This window comes from Penicillium bovifimosum (genome assembly GCF_028826915.1).
Source record: "Penicillium bovifimosum strain IBT 22155 chromosome Unknown utg000005l_segment0_segment0, whole genome shotgun sequence".
In the NCBI taxonomy this organism is placed as follows: domain Eukaryota; kingdom Fungi; phylum Ascomycota; class Eurotiomycetes; order Eurotiales; family Aspergillaceae; genus Penicillium; species Penicillium bovifimosum.
Window position 1 is genome coordinate 2,043,107 of NW_026622714.1, and position 17,355 is coordinate 2,060,461.

General features: G+C 50.6%; 6 protein-coding genes across 6 annotated transcripts; 1 reads left to right on the forward strand and 5 right to left on the reverse strand.

Moving 5' to 3' along the window:
• Nucleotides 1-668: 668 nt before the first annotated feature.
• On the reverse strand, nucleotides 669-1,835 carry N7515_005941 (uncharacterized protein; the record flags this gene model as incomplete). Its single annotated transcript, XM_056666685.1, has 1 exon — nucleotides 669-1,835. One exon carries the CDS (start codon nucleotides 1,833-1,835, stop codon nucleotides 669-671), a length of 1,167 nt encoding a protein of 388 aa, XP_056520281.1.
• Nucleotides 1,836-3,285: 1,450 nt separating this feature from the next.
• N7515_005942 (uncharacterized protein) lies at nucleotides 3,286-5,229 on the reverse strand (the record flags this gene model as incomplete). The annotated part of the gene is made up of 1 exon (XM_056666686.1): nucleotides 3,286-5,229. The coding sequence occupies one exon, from the start codon at nucleotides 5,227-5,229 to the stop codon at nucleotides 3,286-3,288; it is 1,944 nt and encodes a 647-aa protein (XP_056520282.1).
• Nucleotides 5,230-8,434: 3,205 nt separating this feature from the next.
• On the reverse strand, nucleotides 8,435-10,744 carry N7515_005943 (putative ABC transporter; the record flags this gene model as incomplete). The annotated part of the gene is made up of 8 exons (XM_056666687.1): nucleotides 8,435-8,677; nucleotides 8,754-9,031; nucleotides 9,083-9,236; nucleotides 9,292-9,371; nucleotides 9,423-9,879; nucleotides 9,934-10,192; nucleotides 10,258-10,498; nucleotides 10,558-10,744. The coding sequence occupies 8 exons, from the start codon at nucleotides 10,742-10,744 to the stop codon at nucleotides 8,435-8,437; spliced, it is 1,899 nt and encodes a 632-aa protein (XP_056520283.1).
• Nucleotides 10,745-11,617: 873 nt separating this feature from the next.
• Nucleotides 11,618-13,900, reverse strand: N7515_005944 (arginine--tRNA ligase; the record flags this gene model as incomplete). Its single annotated transcript, XM_056666688.1, has 3 exons — nucleotides 11,618-12,086; nucleotides 12,154-13,448; nucleotides 13,541-13,900. The coding sequence occupies 3 exons, from the start codon at nucleotides 13,898-13,900 to the stop codon at nucleotides 11,618-11,620; spliced, it is 2,124 nt and encodes a 707-aa protein (XP_056520284.1).
• A 644-nt stretch (nucleotides 13,901-14,544) lies between these two features.
• N7515_005945 (phosphatidylinositol phosphate kinase family protein) lies at nucleotides 14,545-15,625 on the forward strand (the record flags this gene model as incomplete). Its single annotated transcript, XM_056666689.1, has 2 exons — nucleotides 14,545-14,817; nucleotides 14,873-15,625. The coding sequence occupies 2 exons, from the start codon at nucleotides 14,545-14,547 to the stop codon at nucleotides 15,623-15,625; spliced, it is 1,026 nt and encodes a 341-aa protein (XP_056520285.1).
• A 428-nt stretch (nucleotides 15,626-16,053) lies between these two features.
• Nucleotides 16,054-17,154, reverse strand: N7515_005946 (cytochrome b5 reductase family protein; the record flags this gene model as incomplete). The annotated part of the gene is made up of 4 exons (XM_056666690.1): nucleotides 16,054-16,203; nucleotides 16,263-16,888; nucleotides 16,958-17,091; nucleotides 17,150-17,154. 4 exons carry the CDS (start codon nucleotides 17,152-17,154, stop codon nucleotides 16,054-16,056), a joined length of 915 nt encoding a protein of 304 aa, XP_056520286.1.
• Between the last annotated feature and the right edge of the window lie 201 nt (nucleotides 17,155-17,355).

Below are 17,355 nucleotides of genomic sequence, written 5' to 3' on the forward strand. Positions count from 1 at the left end.
CAACCAGTCGGCCTCACACTCCTGCGCCGCCCCCTGAGCCAATCCCCGTGATCAATGCCAAGGTGGCGTAACTTCTAAGGGGGAGCCCTATGCCTCAGCAAATCGCTATCGGATCCGAGAGATGCGGCACATGGTGCGGCACGTGGTACGGCAAAGACGGGTGCGAGGGAGACTATTTACGGACTGCATTGCGGAGCAACTAGAATCTCCTAACTATCGACAACCTACGCGCAGGACATTCTCGCAGCCGTCAATCGCACCATCGACAAGCTCCAACATGTCACTGTGTCCTATTTCGCCCTTGAGAACAAGAATAACGGACAGGAAAACGAATTGGCGCAGCAGGATTATAATTCCAACACGCGTCTGGAAAGGCTACAGGCCAATATCAAATCACAAAGTAACTCATTAGCGCAGCTCCAACTCATTGACTTGAACGATCCGCCTTGCTTCGAAATTCAGTCAATTCACATCATAATTCTGTTCATTATTTACATGATCCAAACAAGTTCCCATATTCATACCCGTAAGCCTATCGGCAGAAAGCCAGAAAGTATCGCTGATCCCATTTCCCAAAAAGAAATAAAAACACATTCAACATTCAAAACCAGATCCCAAACATCAAGTTGGACATATGATACGTCAGGGGTCCAAAACGCAGTCATAACTCAGGAGTACTCTGTCTCGCCCTCACTATCACTCAGACTATCACGGCGGCTTCTTCGTCCGTCGCGGCGGTATCCCTTCGTCAAGCCCGGAATCGGGTGCTTGTAACTCTTGGTACCAGAGTCCTCAGTGTCAACATTAGAGTACTGGTACTCAGCACGAGAGCCCACAGACGAGAGATCCAGCGGCTCCGTGAAGTGGCCGGGAGGCACGCGGCGCTCACGGTGCTTGCGGGGGCTGCTAGTACGCGACGACGGGGCGGATGGCGGAGCATGGGCACCACGCTCACGACGGCGGTTGTGGCGACGAGTGGATGGATCACGAATTCTTGGCTCTCCGGTGACTTGGCTGATGACATCCTCGCTGCCTTCAGTGAATGAAAACCCAGAGGGATCGCGACGCGGCTGATGACGTGGCTGCTCGTAGGCAAAGTCCTGCGATTGACTCATCTCACTCTGGTAATAGGTGGTAGGTGGCGCGGAAGTGTCGTAGTCGCTGCCGTGGTAAGTTCCGTCGGCTTCGCGGTTCATACCGCCAATGCGAGCAGGCTTCTCTTCCCGGTAGGCGCGCACATCGGCATCGTCTGCGCCTTCCCATTGCGCGTGCTTGTTGCGTTGTAGGAGCTTTTCTTTGGCGGTTTCTCTGAACCGCTTGCGTCGTGGTTTTTCGTTGGTAACGGTCGTCGCTGTTTCGGTGTAGGTTCCATCTGTGTACGAGTACCCGTCGTCTGTGTAGCCTTTGCCAACGACACTTCCGCCACCAAGTCGAGTACTCTTGGTGGCGTTACTCAGAGTCCGACCATCGGGTCCTTTTCGTCGTAGAACTGTGGATTTGTAGTCATCCCAGTCGCCCTTGCGCCAGACGAACCCGCCGTTCTTGGCCCAAAAGAAGAACCAGATTCCTCCCAACACAAAAACTAGTCCGATGATGGCGAACAAGGCCATCAGGCCTTGCATCTTGATGCTGTGTGGATCGACCGTGCCTTGGCCATAGGTTGGTTTATGGGATTTTGTTGTGGTCTCTGCGCGGGGCAAGAGGGTGCGGGTTATGAGATTCACGGAAGGCGTTGTGTCTGCGGTATCGTCAATGCCAGCATCCCGAACATAAAGCCCAGCAGCTGCGGATGCTGGAACGTCGGGTGAAGCATCGGTCGGCCAGACTGGAGGCATGATGAGATTAGAGTGGTCAAGAGCACGCGGCTCAAGACGAGACTCACTAGTTGAAAATTAGTACATCGGATGCCATCAACGTTGGGAATTCAGAGTCGTGAACTCACATTAAAGCAAGTAATCCGCACCAGATCTAGATAGAGATCGCCCTTTGACACGATGGAATGTGGTCGTGGAATGTGGGTAGAAAACGTGGAAGATGGGGCAGCACAGAGTCTAGATGGGTGTTAATAAAATATGAAGAATAAAGAGATGGGAAATCACCCACCAAGTTATGATCAGACGTAATTCCCTGTACGAAATTGAGGAGGTTGGAAGAGAGGCTGGGAACTGTGTTTACGCTGATCGTTGTCACGGGCAACCCGCTTACATCAACCCCCACACTGGCCCGGGGCCACCCGTGGATCCGTGGGTCGATCTAGTTATAAAAAGAGTTTTGTTACAACTTGAAATCAACGTCAACATATCTACAGCTGAAAGCATGGCGCATCAGAGATTGAGGTTCTTAGTGTATCAATTATTTCAAGATTTGAAGTTAACAAAAGCCTCCCGCTCAAGATAAGCTCTAATCAGCAGTCCTTCACAGTCAAAATCTGTGATCACGCCCAGACAGCTTGCGGGGTATCAAAACCAACAATCAGCAAAAGCAGAGAGGAAGCAAGTATCAAGACCAATGAATGCGGAAGCAGAAATAAAAAAGCAACCAAATTGCCAGGTTGAATGGGAACAATACAAAGCCAAGATATCCTACGAGGCACAGTCCATGAGGGACAACCAGAGACCAACAAAACACGTAAAGTCGTAGTAGATATGGCCAAAGAAAAAGATGACCCGTTGAGACATGACAAGTAAACAGACATGGGTATAATCTCTCTCCGCCACTCGGAATCGCGAACAAAGTAACCGGGAGAAAGACACAGGCCCAATGACAAGAAAGGCTATACATGAAACGCTGACAAAAAGGGAGACATCAGAAAGTAAAGCACATCAGACTTGTCATTCCAGGTCATCAGAATCGTACAATCATATCGCCATAACAGACAGATCAATAGGGCGTCGTGCCCGACCGTTTTGCCCAAGCACACAAAAAATATAAAAGAAAATCGAAACAGCAGTTGCAATTGAAATCACACACAAAAAGTCCTCCCAGTTAAGCAAGACCCGTGGGCAATAAGGCGGATCTAGACTTCACGACAAAGTCCAGCCTGTTCCAAAGTCGCCCAACGGTTTCTCACTTTAGGTAAAAATACCATCTTTTCTTTTGGGTTCCGGCCACAACCCGATCCTGAAGAGACCACCAAAGCAATCGAAACTTTTGACAAACGAACCAGGCCCAGCACAAATGGCTATGCAGACACAGAATAGAATCACAACAGATATACGTAACCAAAATGAAAAACGGAAAGAAACCGAAAATAAGCACAAGATCTAACGAGGTGGGAAAGCAAGATCAATGGTAGCGGGTACCTCCGTAGGCTGACTGGCTGTTTCGGCGAATAGATCGCTCCGACCGCCTGTCCTCCCGAGGACGCCGCACATCTTCAAGCTCCCGGCGGCTGGAGCCACCCGTATAATCAGAACCGGTGCCGTTCACATACTGCTTGGGAGGCCGCGGGCCGCCGATGTTCAATCGTACAGCCCCAGTCTGCCCAGACCGAATGTTAATAGACTTTCCAGCGACTGCTTCTTGTGTAAATCCAATTTGAAATCCGTTCAACGTAAGGGTCATGTTCTTGTCGTCTTCCTTCCGCGAGCCTGTGCCACTGCCATGGCTGCTCCGGCTTTTCTGGCTGCTGCTCTCGCTCCCGTTGCGGTGAGACGCTTTAGTAGGGAGCAAGGCCTCTGCAGAAAGAGGCAGTGCAGTAGCTGATGCTCGGCCAGAGCGAGCTGCCTGGTAGTCTTCAGCCTCGCGTTCGCGGTCTTCAAGGTCCACGCCGGCGTTGGATGGTTCATCGTAATAGTATTCGGTTGGCTTCCGCCGCCGCGAGCTCGCCACGGCCACCTGAGCAGACCGTCGATCGTCCTGGTAAGACGTAGATCGTCGGTGATCTCGTAGGCTGTGGGTTCTCTCCAGCTGTGGGGCGTCCCTTGACAGGCGACGATGTGCCCGATCCTGAACTACCGGCAAGGCCCCCGCAAGCTCGGACATATCCATGCGGTCTGCATCTCTGTCCATGCCTCGGTCCATCCCTCTGGATGGACGACGCTGCGAGTGAATTATACCGGCGGTTGTATGCACTTTGCGTGGTGGGTCTGGCCGCTCTGGCCGCGTTGCCTGGTGAATCTGCGGGGCAGTTCTGGGCTTGGGCCTGGGCTTGGCTCCCGGGGGTGGCATACGATAATAGTCCTCATCGTATTCCTGGTGCCTTGGGGGAGGTCGCTCGTGGGTATCCCGCGAAGAATAACGTTCCAGAGGCGGCTCATCCTCATGCCATGGGAAATAATCTCCGGAGTCCATCGGTGGAGGTGGTGGGGGCCCGTAGATCGAGGAAGACCGACGGCGTGACGATGGTTCCCGGGACTGGGATCGCTCTCGTGGATAATCCGAGGGAGGGTAATCCGAGACTGATGGTGCGTAGTAGGAGGAGGCTCCATATGGCGACGAGGAATACTGCTGCATGTATGCCGAGTTGGCGGGTGGAGGGCCATATTCATGCGGCTGGTACATCGGGGGCAGCATTGGAGAGCCCATTCCATGTGGCATCCCGTGAAAGCTCATGGGGCGTCCGTTTGAGTGGTAATTGTGATAGGAGTGGGAGCGACTCGGTCGACCAGAATGACTGACGTGGATGCTCTCTATGGCGCCGCCGGGATATCGAGCAGTGTGCGGGGACGAGGAGTATTCTGGGACGGGGGGTCGTGACGGTGGATAGTAGGAATAGTCACTTTGTCGATGATCAACCGGGGTGGATGAATGGTATTGAGTGGTGGCGTAGTCGTAGTAGTTGTCGTGATATTGGTGGGTGCGGGAAGGTTCTCGTCGATGAGACTTGGACGACGACCGGGGCACATGAGCATGATGGGCAGCGCCCGGATAGGCACCAACCATCGTCTCCTCCGGCAGTCTAGATCGTTCTTTGTCCTTTCGTTCTCTGGTCGAACTTTTCCTGGTGAGGTCGGAACGTCTGGGGGTGTCCAGCTTAAGAGGGATCGGTGGGCTCCTTCCGCCTGAAGGAGCAGATTGGGTGCTGTCAAGCGTAGCGGCGGTGCGACTAGAATAACCTGAGTCACTGGCGCCGTCGATCAGCGGCTCCTGGAATCTTTCCAACCTGGAGGATATTTTGGCAGCTGAATTGGCAGCAATATTGGCAGACAGCCTAGTGGCGGGTAGAGCAGCGTTGCGTTCTTCGTCGTAATCCTCGACGCAGGCAGGCCGGGGGCCCTTACTGGCCATTATGTGGGCTGCAAGGCGATCGGGTGTCTAACGTAAAAAAATAAAAAATCAGGGTTGGTCCCCTTCCGACAAGGGCGACGTGGGTGGCTCCCACAGGGCTCCAGAAGATGGTGGACTTACAGGAAGCTAATGGTCCTCTTTGACAATGAGTCAGAATAGATATTATTCTTGCCCCTCTCAACCCTGTTCTGGATCTGTTCGGAACGGGCTTCTCTTTTCTTCTCCCCAGTGCCCAACCCAAGCGGGCCACTCAGACAAGTAAGCGGACCTGCCGATCGCAGCGGGCGATGGCAGGCAACGGACAACCGGTTCTGTCAAGCGGATAGAGCAAGATGGTACTTTTCAGATCGCAATGTCTCCATCGAAATTGGTGGGAATGTCAGGCTAAGAGTCGGGCGGAAGCGTTGGGTCAAAGAAAGAGATGGAAAAAAAAGTCGAAAATGGCCTCTCTGGCAGACGATGAATGGTGGAGCGCACTGCAGGTGCAGAGGTTGGGTTGAGAATTTAAGGTCCTCTGCCTGACGGTCTTAGAACCCAGTGGGGAGAGTGGAGTCGATGGGCAGCGATAAAAAAAAGAAGTGAGGGGTCGTTCTGAGATATGGAATCTCGACAGAGAATGGGAGGAAGGTAGAGAGAAGCTCTAAGAAAGAGGGATCTAGAGAAAGAAAGAGAGAGAGAGGAAGAGAGGAAGAGAAAGAGTAAACACCCGAAGGTTAGCAAAAAAGAAATAAAAAAAACCTAGGGAAAAGGAAAAATCATAGGTCTCACGAAGAGGCTCTCGGTACCCAACGTAAAAGGGTAGAAAAAAAAAAAAGAACAAAGTGGGGGATAGCGTCATCCGTTTATCGATTTAGTCTCTTTAGAATTATGTATGGTACCTGGGAATACTTCGATTGTATGTATCTCTCTGCTTTTTCTGTGTACATACTTCCTTTTAAGCTCGGGACCCGCTGGAGGGGAAATCCTTGGTTTTGGCTACTGGGATCCATGGTTGGTCTCTCTGCTCTTATTCTTATTTTACTGTGTACTGTTGTTGTGTTACATCCTACTTTGGATTTACTTTGACTTCTTTTCTGTTTGTAGTTTTCTTTTTCTATCCCGTGTCTGAATTGGTTTTTGTGCTGGTTACCTATGTCGCATTCCTATTTCTCCCTAATACCTTTGAGTTGGTAACGCCCAACCATGTTTGCGGCCCAATGATCGCCTCCACCGTGAAGGGTCTTCCTTGTTAATTGAAAAAGGATGCCTCCCTCTGGCAAAATTCGGTTATTTCTTTCCCAAGGGGCAATTCTACTTCCTCTTTTCCTTGAACTGCTGTGTGTTCCTATTACCCTATTCTATACGTTGGTCAATGCAGGCAGGGCCTCAAATACAATGACAATGTATCTGGTACACACAAAAAGTCGGTGGGGATGACAGCCTGTAAACAGGCTACAACTCAACACTGCGAAAGTGACTCCTGCTCTTTTCATCTACTATGTAGGCAGACATCTGTATGTAGGAACGAGCAAGTCTAGCAGAATTGCCACTGTGGAGTGAGGCAGCTTTACTTTGCCGTGAATACCGCAGACGTCAAACGGCACTAGAGGCAAAAGAGGGACTGAGCACTGCATGGCATTCGTCGTCAGAGACCCCTCGTCCATGTGGCAGGCTATCTTTGGGCCTTTCCCTTCTCCGCGTGCAGCACATCTTTCGACCGTGACTCATACTGGTGAGAAACCTGGGAGCAGAATGTGCAATTGATTTACAGACGTTTACAGACGATGTATCTGTACAAGTTTATAAGTATTCTTATACATGGGCTAAGTATTGTTTTCACTGGTGGTGAACTATATAGCCGGAACCTTCTATCGGGAAGCACTGGTTAGATCGGTATGACTTGCAGCACGGACGGTCTATCACCTACCAGTGTGGAATCCTTCACATCCCTTGCGTCCTAAAATCCAGAAGTGTGTTGGATTGTCTTTTAGCACGTGCGGGGATAGTATCAGAACCAAGGCTGACACTAGAACAACCGTTGACTTCAGCTGTGCAATTTAGTCTATGATAACCAAATATCCCGACCATTTGATATCCTAAGCCGATCAAAATAGTAGCACGGGCCGTAGTGGATATTTCTCAAAGAGGCTGAAGAATATCACATTTAGGAAAAAGGCTCCGCTCCAAATGTAACTAAGGATCTCCATGCGGCTCCAGTAGCTCCAGTAATTGTGCCGTGTTCAAGATGTACAACGCACTAATGTATACATTTGACGGGCACGATCATAAACCTTAGCATCCAGTCTAGGAGTACTAGAATATGCTGTACGCATCGGGCCATATTTCAATTGTCGCATGGCAAATCCACTTCCAATAAGCTTTGCTCGCATATCCAGTTTACACGAGCACGCTCTCATGACAAGATTCAATGTCCTTGATTCATTGATTCCCCTCCCTCGGGATAATGGGAGACTAAATAAAGGTCAAAGACCTGCCCCCTTGCGTCGCTCTACAAGATGAGATCGGCTCTTTAAGGAAGAGCTGTTCACCGCTCTTTGGTGATTGCCGATAAATGCTACGGCGACAGTCATGAATGGAGAGAAATCAGCCCGAACCTATTGCATTATTGCATATTCGGATGAAGAGGCCACTGATGGAGCTTTGAGTGGGTATAGCGGGAAGAGAAGCGTCGGAAACATTATGGAAGTTTCGTATACATTCTGTGTACATGACCTGCATGTTGATCCTATTTCCCGATTTGGCTAGCTATGAGCTATGCTTTGCTAGGTAGTTGTATCCTGTAAATAGACGTTTTCTTGGGAGGTCGCTGTCGCCATATGCCTAGCTAGACCACGACCTCGGGACATGAGGTGAGTAATTCGAATCGTCTGGGGTGGTACAACAGACAATATCCATATAGCCAAGTATTCCTGTGATTGGCCTTTCGAGACTGGCATGTTACCTACTGGAATGCTAACCTTGCTAGGCTTAGGTTTAGTTATAGCGTCTGGTCAGAGTATCAGGCGCATTGTCGCTGTTCTCACGGATAAGACTTTCTGATATGACAATTGCAGCCTTCCAAGGAAATACTTTCTAGTTCCGTCTATCTGTTTATTTCTAGCCAATCTGATGTACAAAAGTTTTACTAGCATGTGTGCCCCCACTCCAATCCATGCCCATTATACTCAGGGAAGTCTCTCCAATGCTATAGCAGCCCTTCAGCCTGCTAAGTCTTGCGCACATAGAGAGCAATCCATCCCAAGAGTCGATACACCGCAATGATGCCCACCAGAATACCAACCCATTTGCCCGTCCGACCAGTGGGATATCCATACAACTCCAGCACCCCAGTTCCCTTGATAAGACACTGATCCGCCAACTCAGTATCATACATGCAATGACAGCCGGTACCGCAAGAGTAATTCCGCTGAGCAAATTCGTTCACCATCATACCCTGGAAGACATAAGCCTGTACCAACAACCGAATCCGTTAGCCATCAGTCTGACAAAAAGAAAAACTTGTGATCGAGGTGGGTCAGCCATACCTGGTAATTGATGTAGTGGAACACATATTTCCAGAACGGATTGAGGATAGTCGGGGGGACCAAAAACCCTCCGACGCTCATCCAGAGTCCATTCGCGAATGCGACAATCGCCAAGGAGATGACGAAGTTTGGGAATATCGATGTCACGAGGACGACTAGGGACTCGGCGCACACGAGGTCAAGGAATAGCCACATCATCCATGTGAAGAAGGCCTCTGCTGTCGGTTGGAAATTCGAGAGCCAGTATGACACGATAGAGAAGAGGAGGGATATCGCGACTTGGATCGGTTAGAGGGTGGACATGTGAGTGGGGAGGAGTGTGTACGTACATAGGAAGGGAAGTCCAATGAGGAAGTTCGAGACTATGAATGGGGTCGCACCATAGAGACCGTTGGCTCGCTCTTTCGTGAAGGTTGCGCGGTCTTCTAGGAACGCGGGTACGTATGCTACTGCCATGAAGGACATGAAAGCAGACCCAAAGAACTATATGCATGTCAGTTTTGGTATTCAGTGAATCTGGAATATAGGTTTCACTCACGATAGCGTTGATAAACGGCTGGATGTATTCCTGCGATGGATGTAGACGTAGCCACACTGTACCCATCATGATAGCCAGGCCTGTGACATATTAGCGCCTGCGAACTTTCAAGAATGCACGGTGAATCTTACCAAGATACATCACGATCCGGATTCCATAGGCGACGACATCGCGGTAGGACTTGATGAATGAGCGGTGCAGCAGAGCCGAGGTAACCGCAAGGGTACTGGCTCGAGCCCTTTGGCCCATAGAGTCCTTTTTCGCTGGTTTCTCCGCCGAGCTGACTCGCTCAGATACTTGTCTCGACACCGCGTTTGCCTCACCTGAGTCTTCCCAGGCAGACTGAATGGCACTGACTCGGTCGACAGCCAACTCCTTCGAATGGTTGAAATCAGAACTGACTATATCCAAGAGGAACTCAGCCGGGTTGGTGTTCGCCGCGATGGGATAACCGATGCCACCGAAGTAGCCCTCCACAGCTGGGATTGGTCCGAAATAGCATGTCTGTCCAGCCGAAAGAAGAAGTAGCTTATCAAAGAGCTGGAATGTCGTCGTCGACGGTTGGTGGATGCTCGCAATAATGATGAGCTGTTATGAAGATGGTTAGGATCAGCGTATAATATCATGCAGACATGGACGTACGTTATTGGCTTGTGCAAGCTCCTTCACATATGAGATCACCTCGTAACTAGCAGTTGAGTCCAGACCACTGGTAGGCTCATCCAGAAACAGAATACTCGGATTGGTGATGAGCTGACTAGCAACACTCACTCGCCGTTTCTGGCCACCACTAATACCCTTGCGAATGGGGGTGCCAACCAGGGTGTTCGCCTGTTTCTGAATACCGAATGCCTCCAGAAGTGTGCGGATTCGATCCATGCGCTCACGTTTCGATACCGTACTGTTTGAAAAGGGCAATAGTCAGTATCGGGTGGTGGTTGCGGCTCTGATTGTAACATGACATACCTGGGTAACGAGAGGTCCGCGGCGAACTTCAACGTCTCCTGCACCGTCAAAGAGCCTATCAATGCATCTTCCTGCTCCACATAGGAGGTCACCTGCTGGAAGGTCCGCGAGTCGATCTGTGTATCATTCACGTAGGTCTCCCCATAAACCTTCGCCCCAGATGATACAGCGCGTCGAGCGAGCACGTTAAGAAGTGTCGTCTTGCCACAGCCCGAAGGACCCATCAGAGCAACGAGCTCCCCTGTATACCGAGCATGAATAACAAACACTTGATATAGACTAAGGACAGGGATAACTCACCACCTTGCACATCGCCGCTGATGCCATTGAGCAAATCTCGTTGCTTTTTCGTCTCACGATCCTTGACAGTAACCGTCAAGCCCTGCCATGAGAAGTTCTGAACCGTGTGGTTCCTCAGAAACTGACCGCTGTCATTACGTTCCAGGTCCAGGGTCCTGGATACGTCCGAGGTTGAAGGGACGCTCATGATGCAAGATAATGTAGACGAATGATGAATACGAGAGAATTGGAATCCAGTCGACCCAGGTCCATGTTCGCGGGCTCAGGTTTTATAATTTCAATCAAATCCATACTCTATGCACGGGGACCACGTATCCCCGTTCGAGAAGGGTCTGCATTAGACCAGACCTACGGAGCTTACACATCCATCTTCAGACTCTGCACGGTGACCATCTGTGATGGACCTACGGCGATTACTTACCCCTGGCCGGGATCGACAAGTCACGGTGACCACCACCTACATCTGTTCGGAATATCAGTCCGAGGTCCCCGACAATGATAGATGCCGCCGGGAACCTTTTAAAGTTAGGGCTTTCGACCTTATCGAGGACAGAAAGTTGTAATTGGGCCCGGGCTGACGTCAGAAAATATGGTCCCCCCATGGTCCCCGGTCCCGAGGTCGCCGCCACGCATCGGACGAGTCTTGATAGATAGACATGTTCAATCGGCGATTGAAGATCAACCCAGAATGGGTGGCTTAGAACCACAGTGCCTGTCCTGGTTCCCCGTGAAGGTATGTGGATACACGTCAAGGCAAACCCCGATTCTCTCGGCTTGTCCCATTTTTCAGCTATGGCATTCTTCGGAAAAGCAACGAGAAAAAGGCAAAAAAAGGAAGAAAAAGAGAAGAAACCTGCAAGCTGAGGAAAACAAGCCCGGTGATAGTGATAGAAAAATCTTAAACCCATTTTATTTGTCCCGCTCTTGGCGCCGAATGCAACTAAAATAAAATCAAGGTATACCAGAGACACTACAGATGTGGTCTTTGAAGAATAAGTCCGAACGGACAGCACCACACCGGAAGGTGAAGAAACTAAAGAACATGAACCGTATTTACATACTAGAGGCATCCGGTTAGTGCGTGCATATTTTTGGGGATAAGGAGAAGTACTAACCGCTCAACGGGGCTGAGGCCGAGAACCCGCATGCCGTTGTTCAGGACCTGGCGAGCCGCGGCATAGAGAGCCATACGCGCCTGCTTGACATCGGGCTCGCTGCCAATAACCTTGAGCACATCGTAGCTAGAGCTCAGCATATGTGTCATGCGGAACAGGTAGCTGAGGACGGTGATCGGCTCGAGAGTCTTGGCGGTTTGCAAGAGTACATCGGGCCACTGGGCCAACAGACGGACAAGGTCAAGCGCATGCTGCTCGGTCAAGAGATCGAAGTTGGCGTTGACCAACTCGTTGACATCCAACTCGGACTTGCGAGCCATCGAGCACAGACGAGCGTGAGCGTACTGCAGGTATGGGCCGGTGTCACCCTCGAAGGATGTCATGGCATCAAGGTTGAAGTCATAGCCGTTAACACTGGAAGTGAACATATTAGTAAAGGTCCAACAAAACTACACGAGGAAAAGAAATAGTCGCCACATACCGCTTGCCAGTCATGTCTTGCACCATAACGGAGGTGATACCCAGAATGTCGGCAGTCTTCTCAGGATCCTCGACCTGAGCGTACTTCACCTCGTTCTTCTTCATGACCTCGTGCATCTTGTCACCAACATCACGCAAGATGTCATCCAAGAACTTGACGGTGCCCTTACGGGTGCTCATACCACGGACCATACCGAAGTTGATGTGCTGGCAGCGGGAAGCCAGGTCCTTGTGGCCCATAAGTTCGGTAACCTTGAAGAGCTGAGCAAGGTGGAGATCCTGCTGGGCAGCAACGACGTAGATCATCTTATCGAAGTGGTATTCCTGATCACGCTCAGTGATGGCACCGATATCGCGGGTCAGGTAAAGAGGAGTGCCATCCTTGCGGACAATGATAGCCTTGCCAAGCTTCTTGGCACCGTGCTTGGTGAAGTCCACAATCACAGCACCCTCGGACTGCTCGGAAACACCAGCCTTCTCCATAAGCTTGTAGGCCTCACTCATGCTCTCAGACTTGATTTGAGACTCGCCGGAGTAGACATCGAAGTCGATGTTGAGACGGGCATAAGTTTGCTTGTACTTCTCAATGCTGAGATCACGGAACTTGCGCCAGAGAGCAAGAGCCTCGGGGTCACTGTCCTCCATGCTCTTGAAGTAGCGACGGGCCTTCTCGTCCTCGCTCACATCCACAAGCTTGGCAAGCTGTGCCTCCAGATCAGTAACGTCCTCGCTCTTCTCCTTCTTCGCCTTGATCTGCTCCTTCAGCTCCTTGATCGGTCCCTCCTGCTCGCTGACCAGACGGTTGACCTTGACGTAGACATCGAACAGATGGTTGATAGGGTCCTTGACAAGAGCCTCCTCGTTACCGAAGTATTTGAAGCCGTTGGCCAGTAGACCGTACTGCTTACCCCAGTCACCCAGGTAGTTCATCTTAATCACATTCCACCCCATGACTGTGTAGATGTTTGCGAGGAAACCACCGATGATAGTACTGCGCAGGTGACCAGCGTGGAAGGGCTTGGCGATGTTGGGCGACGAGAACTCGATGATGATTTTCTTCTGGCCCTTTGAGGGGTCGGACGGGTCCTTTTGACCCTGGTTGCCATTCGTTCCATAGGCAGCCTTCTCCTTCAGGATACGACCAAGAACGGTGCTGGTCAATGGCTGGCGCTTGCAGAAGAATTGGAGATGAGGACCAAGCGCAACCGGGGGCTGAATGAGGTTGGACTCGGGGAACTTGGAGGCAAGCTCTTTAGCAAGCTCGATCGGGTTCTGTTTGATCTGAAGAGAGGCAACCTAATCACACCCACCAGGCATTGTTAGTTTTCAGGTCGTTATCATCGAGTGCAATATGCGAAGTGCGTAGCTTGGTATGCGCCGCCACGTACCGGCAATGAAAGATCACCCTGGTCCAAAGTCTTGGTCCATGCAATGCGCGAATAGATCTTCTGAGCATCAATGCCAGCGGCCTTGCCCAGCTCCACCGCGATATGCTCACGGTAGATGTCCATTGGGTTCAGTGTCGGGAAGCAGCCGGTGAACTGAGACGTCTGTGCCGTGGATTGGAGGGTGAGGGCCTCAACAGAGGCGGGGAGGGAAGCCGCGGACGCCATGATTGAGGAAAGTGATCGCGATTTACTAAAGGAGGCGCGAGGTATCAAAGACAAAGAGACCGAAGGTTTAGAGGGGCAACGCAACGGAGAAAAAAAGGCTGTGAACCGCCGGGCCCCGCTTAGACAATGACCCATAAAGAGGGGGAAATCGCTCGGTCTCTTTTTTTGCCCTTTTCATTTTCATTTTCTTATGGTGCTGCTCTGACTCAGAAGGCGGTGGGTCAGCGGTGAGTCACGTGGCTATATCAGATTACCAGATCTATGAACCATAGTTATGGGAATAGTTAATCCTTCTTATTGTTTGAGGATTATTGAAACGATTCTAGGTCTCAATACTTTCTGTATTCCTTTATTCATGGGGTAAAATGGCGAATAATTTTATTACAATAATCCTAGGTGATAACGAAACACTGCTTTTTATAGTTCCGCAACGGACATGAATCACATGATCTAGAATCTACACAGTAAGTCAGTTATATAGCCTGTTGACAATAATTCAATCCCGTATAGCAAGGCAGAAATGCGCTCTTAGAGCCGATCTCCTTCTACTCAGTATGTGAGTTCTCCCGAGATTGCCAAGATCAGATGCCTGTCATGTGCCGCATAACTAACGGGCCAATTGTAACTCACCATATCCTATGTGACGTCATCCCTCCCAACCTTATTCCTGAATTGATATCAAGATTCAAGTGCGTAGCTCCTTTGTTTATTCTCTTCGCATACTTGGAATTCAACACTTACTAACTACACAGTACTGTTACTGTCTGTCAGTACATGCAATGGGAGAAAGTAAACGGGAATTGGCCCTTACCAAATCCATTCAGTCTGCGTTGACGCGCGACTTGGACCGCTTCAGAAAGTCTTTCTTCGGAAGGCTTCTGGCTTTCTTCTCAGTACGCCGCATCAAGCTTACTCGTCATGAGAAGGAGCTTTTTGATCGACTCCGCCGGGATGTGTGGAAATTTGACCCCGACCAGTATCAAGGGAGCTTTCATACAACGAGGGGCAAGTCACCTTTGAAACCGGTGGGCGACCTAGGTTACTCAGGCTCGGTAAGCAATATGATGGAAAACAGTAACTCTACGACCACGCCCTAACAGTTGATAGACATTCTTCACAACTCTGGATGGTCATTTGCTCGTCAAAAGTCTACCACGGCACTTCGAATATTCGTTTTTCGAACATGACCTTCTTGAGCCCTACTTCGAGTACATGTCTCAGCACCCAGACTCATTACTAGTCTGGATAACGGACTACCTGATAGCTCCTTACACCACTCTTGGAACACTTTTAGGCTGGACTCCAGCTCATCACATCGTCATGGAGAACACTCTCTGCGGCAGAGACGATGATCCGGCTGCTCAACAATGGGAGACATACGACTTGAAACCGATTGATTACTTTGTTCCCGAACGAGATCTGATTCCCGATGCACTAGTGAGCGAGGGCACCCTCGACAGGCTGGCAGATAGCTTTAACGACAAACTCCATCTCCGGCGTGCAGACTATGAGGCATTCTGGCAAATGATCCAAGAAGATACAAAGTTCCTACGGGAGGCGAATGTGGTTGACTATTCGCTGTTTCTCGTACGAATACCGGCCTCTTCAAAGCCTGCGATTCGCGGGAGGTCAAGCCCTTGGCGAGCAGGGATGCCCTCTGCTGATGGTAAGTGGAAGTATCGTGTCGCGGTACTCGATTTCTTCTGGGCTCGACACAAACTCCAGCCGCAGGTGCTTTCTGGTGCTGTACAGACTTTCAATGTTGTTGGAAGACAAGGCCCTATGACTATTACTACGACGGCGAGGGAATATCGTGCGAACTTTCTCGCTATGATTTCGGAGATGATTGAAGTGCATTGAGTTCGGTAGTTATCCTTCTGTTGTGTATTGCTTATTGTTCAATCTATGCAAAGCAATGTGGTGCTCTTTCCTCTCTGCTAAGGAGTCAGGTTGCTAATTGGGAAGCCGAAAATGGTCCACGAACTCAGTGCTGTGGGTGATTCAATGGAATAGGTATGCGTAGTCTATCTAACATTGTTCATTGTTCTTCGAAAAGGGTATTAATTAGATCCAAACAGAGATATCACGCGTGCAAGCCCCGAGGAACGTCTTTAAATCCTTTGACATAGGCTGTTGTCTATAGACATATCTAACCAGGCCAATAATAAGTTATACACCAAAATATAAACGCTTCCGACCGAGACAAGGCAATTCTCCATGAGCAAAACTACACGGAAACATAGCGGAGGCCCGTGCGAAAACCACACTTTTCATTCGTAACAAATCCCTTAGAAGCAGAAGACCTGGTCCTCGAGCTTGCTGACAGGACGCGCCTTGGTGAATCCGAGAGACTCGGTGGCTTTCTTCATAGCGCTGATCATGGGAGGAGGGCCACACAGGAGGATCTTGACATCGGCAGCGGGTGCGGGGAGGCGCTCCTGTAGGAAAACTCTAATTAATACCGAGGTACCACAGCCAGGAACGTGAAAAAACATACCTTGATCATGTCGGGGGTGACGAAGCCGACACCGCCGGTCCAGCCCGCAGGGGGGTTGTTGAGAACGTAGTAGACGCGGAATCCGTCATCCTCCTTTTCCAACTGCTCGAGCTGATCACGGAGCAGGATGTCCTCAGGGTTGACGTTGGCGAAGATCAGGTCGACCTTGGTGGTGTCGTTGCCACCGTTGCGGGGACGGTTACGGATGATGGCCTTGATAACCTGCAGCATGGGGGTGATACCAGTGCCACCGGCGATCATACCGATGTGGCGACACATGTTGGGGGTGTAGACCATGGCGCCCTTGGGCCCGCGGACCTTCAATTTGTCGCCAATCTTCAGGGTGGTCAGGTACTTGGAGATGTTACCCTGGGGGTAAGCCTTGACGAGCAGATCGAAGTAGCCAGCCTCGTTGTCGGAGGAAATGGGAGTGTAAGAGCGGACAACCTCCTTGGGCTGACCCTCAATGGTAGCGGCGAGAGAGATGTGCTGACCGATGGGGAGGCCGAGGATATCGGTGGGACGGGGGAGGGCAAAACGGTAGATGGCGACATTGTGGGAGATCTCGTTCTTCTCCTTGAGGACGAAGTTCTGGAACTCGGTAGGGTTCAACACTTTGCGAGGCTCTGCGATCAAACACGGGGTCAGTTCAGTTCTTCGGGCTCTATCGCCACGCAGACAAAGATTTCACGCACTGTTGTTGAGGGCCAAGTAACCGGCCAGAAGACCAGCAACGGCGATCGCATAGGGGACAAATTCAGGCTTGACAGCGTAGACACCTGCGATGAGCAGGGCCGAGGGCACGAGGGCCTTGCCGATGTTGGCGAGACTTGGAAAGGGTTAGCCATTGGCCGAGATCGGAGAGTTGGGGAAGAACGTCAACTCACCTCATGATGACAGGACTATAATTGAACGAGAAAGGTCGAGTGTAAGGAAAGGAAAGAAAGAAGAGAAGAGCGAGATAAAAAAGAAGAGGGGACGGGCCTCGGGCGTTCCGCCCAATGGAAACACCCACTTTGGGGCCGATTTCCCCGACTTTTCGTGTTATCGCATGTTTACTCTTCATTTGAACGTCTTGAACTTGTCTGGCTAT